The 5,191-nt window shown below is 50.0% G+C and overlaps 1 protein-coding gene across 1 annotated transcript in view; it reads left to right on the forward strand.

Annotated features, from left to right (window-relative positions):
* The first annotated feature begins 449 nt into the window (after nt 1–449).
* The window catches only part of GPR133 (G protein-coupled receptor 133), a 97,955-nt gene continuing 93,213 nt past the window's right edge, over nt 450–5,191 (forward strand). Inside the window, exons 1-3 of the mRNA XM_006874081.1 lie at nt 450–524; nt 614–650; nt 2,477–2,575. Of these exons, the coding sequence (XP_006874143.1) occupies nt 450–524; nt 614–650; nt 2,477–2,575 (211 nt within the window). The remainder of the gene's footprint in view (nt 525–613; nt 651–2,476; nt 2,576–5,191) is intronic.

The raw sequence follows: 5,191 nt of genomic DNA on the forward strand, positions 1-5,191 counted from the left end.
CTCCCACCCAGAGCTGGGCGGAGGCTCAGGCGGGACCCATCCTGGGCTTTAGGGGAAGTGGATGGCCCCAGCAGGCGGGCTGCCAGAGCCTGCTTGTCCCCAAGCCAGAGCGGCTGCGGCAGCCCCTACAGGGACAAACAGACTCTAGAAGGACAGCCTGAACAGCCGGCCAGCTCCGGTCAGAACCTCCTGCTTCCTCTCGGATGTGTCTCCAGGGCTCCTCTGAGCTAGACCTCTGCACTGCATCCCCGCTGCCCCTGCCTCCAAGGCGTGCGTACTGATCACTAGGGAGAGAGGTACCCACTAGCCCACAAGACTTTACAGAAAGGGACTTTGATCCCCGGAATCTGTGGAGATGGCCCCTGGCCCAGGACAGAACCCTTAGTGAGGCTGTGTGGTCACAGACGGACTTCAGGAATCTCCTGTGTCCCTCCTAAGGTCCGGGGACCATGCGGCTGCTGCCCCCCTGGCCCACCTGGCCCACCTGGCCCACCTGGCTGCTGATCTTTTACGCCACTTCTCAGGTAAGTTTCCAAGGTGACTGTCTAGATGGGGCTGTGTGTCTGCCAGGAGAGTGCCAGCTGTGTCTTACTATGTGATGTTCTGTGTGCAGGTACACCAAGCCTATGCCAGGTCCCGAAACCATCCAGGTAAGCATTTTCCTGTTGCTTTTCTTCCTGCAAGGGGGCTGCGCTGGCTGCTTGTTCATCTTGAGCAGGGGCACAGACCCTGTTCTGGGGCCCTCTGTGGGGGCCGGTATGGCTCAGGGTTAGGAGCAGGAGCTGAAAGGCTGCAGGTGGGACACCAGGAACCTGCTGCCATGCTTCTGGTGGAGATCCAGGAGAGGCCCAGACAGGCCTGCTAAAGCCGTGACTCAGCCCCAGGGGATTGGGCCCCCTACCCACCCGGGGGGACCCGCCTCTTAGGACTAGAGGCAACCTGAGAAAGGCGCGTCGGTGGGATCCAGGCCCCATCCCTGACTGTGTGGTCAGACCTGGTGCTTTGGGGGACTTCCTGCCCACTGTCGCTGCCTCAGTTTACCCCTTTCATCTACATTTCCAAGAAGCAACTTAATCTGTTAAAAAAGTTGTGAATGCCATAAATGCCAACTCAACCCAACCCAGGAGCCCTGTGGTGGGAATAACAGAAACACACCCAGGCCTGTGAGGCCCACCCAGTGCTGCCCTTGGGGTCTCTACAGTTCTCTAGGGGAATAGAAAAATGGGGTACCGTGGCAGCTGGCTTCCTGCACAGCCCTACCTGAGGGGGCCTCCGGATAAGGCCACACCTAGCCTTACCACCAACTCTGAGGTGTAGGGCCTTTGCTCCCGACATTCTGATCCAGAGCGGAACACACTTCTCAGCTGCCTTGGAGAAGCCACCATGGCATGTCATGTGTAATGACAGACCTGTGACAGGAAAGCCCCACACGGAGCCCAGCCCGGCCCCCAGGGTCCCCTTCTTACTTAACCCTCCCCTGCTTCCCCACAACCCAACTGGCTTTTTAACCCTTTCATTTCCTTCTTTTCCTCCCCACTCCCCTTCTTTTTTTTGGCACCATGAGAAAAGCTAACCTTTATTGAAAGCTGGGGTGTTTTCTCCTGGAATGAAACCATACCCACCTATCCCATGTGTCACGCCCCACAGGGGTTTCAGTGGCTTGTTTTCCTGAAGTAGGTTGACAGGTCTTTCTTCCTGGGCACCCATGGGTGGATTTGAACCTCCAAACTTTCGGACAGCAGCTGAGTGTGTTAACCCTCTGCACCACCCACAGGCTTAGTCTTGCAAGGGGGTGGGTCCCCCAAATGAAGCTGGAACACTGGTCTTCTGAAGGCCAGACTGCATTCCTCCCCAATCACATCAATTTTCCTGTTTTTAGGACTTGCATTTAACAACAAGGACTAAGGGTGTCGGTGAAGTGCTGGGCGCTAAGCAGAGTCAGCCACTAGTGTCTTCGTGGGGGAAAGATGTGGTTGTGTATGTCCTTAAAGATTGTTGTGGTTAAGTGCCATCAAGTCAGTCCCGACTCATAGCGACCCTGTACAGAGTTTGTGAGGCTGTAAATCTATGCGGGAGCAGATGCCTCATCTTTCTCTCATAAAGATTGTTGTTGTTGTTGTTAAGTGCCATCAAATTGGTTCCAACTCATAGTGACCCTGTATGCAGTTTCTGAGGAGCAGCTGGCAGGTTTGAACTGCCGACCTTGTGGTCCGCAGTCCAGTGTTTACCCTATAGCGTCACATCAGGAGTCTCTCATAAAGATGACAGCCTAGGAAACCCTGTGGGCAGTTCTATTCTATCCTACAGGGTCGTTAGGAGTCAGAATTGACTTGGACACCACCACCATCAACAACACTATTAGACTTTTTGGGTTTTCTCGCTGGACCACCCAGTGCTAGGTGGCCAGATGAGCTTTCGCTGGGGAGTCTGCTAGCTGTCCCTCTCAGGTTACTGTCTGCCTCACTTTGGCTCCCAGGTGGGTGGCATTCCTGGCTGGTCCACCTGTGCAAGCCCAGGAAGCCAGGTGTCCGCCAGCTCATCCTTGTGTCTACCACGCTTATAGTCTTGCAGCCGTGTAACTAACTGAGAAACAACTCCGTGTTCTGTATGTTTGCCTGTGGCAGTCGACTGTCAGCCATGAGACGTTACAGAACATTGCAGCTGGAAGGGACACCAGTCACTTTTGTGTAGTTGAGGAAGATGAGGCTGGCAGAGCCCGACCTGACCCGCCCCTCGGCCCAGGCCGCCCACGGAGACCACAGCGAAGCACTGACAGTTGATGAATCTAAATCCATAAATGGCGTCAGCCAAGAAATTGCAGGCAATATATATAAATTTTAAATTTATGACCTGTCCTTTTGTAGATAACTTTTAAAAAGAGGAACTGAGAACTTTAAAAAGTAACCTGTCATTTTCCAGAGCTCTGCTGGTCCTGGGCCAGGGCGGTCAAGTCCTCCCCAAGAGGACAGGAAGCTGGCCCCCGCCCGATTTAGACATGGGAAGGCCAAGCAGGTAGCAGTGTCCTCACAGTTCCACTCTGGCCTCCAGTTACATGTTCATGAAGGCCATGCATAGCCACCTGGCAAGGGCAAATCTGCATCTTCCTCCAACTCACAGCGACCCTGTGGAAGGTTTCCAAGGGCTTGGTGGGTTTGAACCGCCGACCTTGTGGTTAAAAACTGACCTTGTGGTCCAGTGCCACACCAGGACCCCACTGGGGTTGTACCAAAACCCATGTTGTTGTTGTTGTTGTTGTTGTTGTTAGGTGCCATCTAGTCAGCTCTGACTCCTAGCAAGCTCACGCACAACAGAATGAAAACTTGCCAGTCCAACACCGTCATGATGGCACTCCATCCCACTGGGGGGGCCTCCTCTTTCTCACTGACCCTCCACTTTACCTAGCATGATGTCCTTCTCCAGGGACTGGTCCCTTCTGATGACACGTCCAAAATACATGCATCAGACAAAGTCTGGCCATCCTGACCTCTAAGCAGCATTCTGACACAGATTTGTTCATTCTTCCGGCGGTCCATCACATAGTCAATATTATTCACCAACCCCTGAATTCAAATAATAATTCTTTACTCATTATCTAGTTTCTGCATGCGTATGAGGTGACTGAAAATACCAACTTTTGGATCAGGCCCAACTTAGTTCACAAAATCCACATTATGTTAAAAAAAAAAAAAATCCCCCTTGATTTCAGTCTTCCATTACTGAAAATGCATGATATCAACAAAGTATTCAGAGCAGAAAATAATTTGGTCATGAAAGCCTTAAAACATGAATTTCTCATGGGATTTTGAACAAACAAATCTATCTTGAAGAAGTTTAGCCAGAATGCTGCTTAGAAAGGAGAGAAGTGAGTCTTGTCTCAGGTACCTTGGCCATGTTGTCAGGAAGGACCAGTCCCTGGAGAAGGACACCTTACACACATCTATATTTATACACACATACACATTCACCCACGTAACCCAAACAAACCAGAACCCACTACCTCAAGTCGATTCTGATTCATAGCGACAAGATAGATCGGAATCCAACAGCACTGAAGCAGAGGGTCGGTGGTGAAGAGGAAGACCAAGACAAGAAGGGTTGGCAAAGCCGCAGCAGTAGTGGGCTCAAACATAATAACAACTGGGAGAATGAAACAGGACCCAGAAGTGTTTCGTTCTGTTGTGTACAGGTTACTATGTGTCGGAAATGATTCAAAGGTATCAAACCTACTGCTACTATGTGGACTTTTAAAATACAATGTTAATACCCTATGGAACAAAAAGAGATTTGACTAACACAGATATTTTGGGCACCAGAATTGGGAATATGTTCTCTGCTCACTCACTCATCTAGTCATTGTTGAAATCATCATTTATTCTACATGTGAAATCATTAATTTTTGATAAATCACTAACATTAAAACTTAGGGCAATTCAAAACGCTGAAGTCTGGATTTGTGATTTTATATATATGTATTGTGGGATAAGCATTGAGGTGCAGACCACAAGGTCGGCAGTCCAAACCTACCAGACGCTCCTCAGAAACTCTATACAGGGTCATTGTGAGTCAGAACCGACTCCACGGCACTTCTCACCACATGTGTGTGTAAAGGAACCCTGGTGGCACGGTGGGTTATGTATACACTGGGCTGCCAACCAATAGGTCAGCAGTTCATACCCACCATCTGCTGCATGGGAGAAAGAGTGGCTGTCTGTCCCCATAAAGATGGTTGTTGTTGTGAAGTGTCCTTGAGTCGGTTCCAACTCCTAGAAACCCTGTATAGGGTTTCCAAGGAGCAGCTAGCGAGCTTGAACCGCCGACCTTGCAGTCTAGCCCATTAACCGCCAGCGCCACAAAGACTACAGCTGTGGAAATCTTAGAGTTCTCTTCTGTTGGGTCACTACGAGTCAGATTCAACTTGACGTGGGTTTTGGTTTGGGTTATGTGTGTGTAAATATGTATGTATATGTGAATACATGTGTGTGTTTAAATATAGACATTATATGCGTATACAAAGGGGTATGTATGTGAATGTATGGATAACCGATCACACACATTTACATATACATATATGTGGCACTGTGGTTTAATGCGCCGGATTGCAAAGTCATTTGAACCAAAATGTCGGTGGTTAAAGCTCACCAGCTGCTCCTTGGAAATCCTATACAGGGTTGCTATGGGTCAGAATCGACTC

Source organism: Chrysochloris asiatica, unplaced genomic scaffold (genome assembly GCF_000296735.1).
Source record: "Chrysochloris asiatica unplaced genomic scaffold, ChrAsi1.0 scaffold00261, whole genome shotgun sequence".
Taxonomy (NCBI): domain Eukaryota; kingdom Metazoa; phylum Chordata; class Mammalia; order Afrosoricida; family Chrysochloridae; genus Chrysochloris; species Chrysochloris asiatica.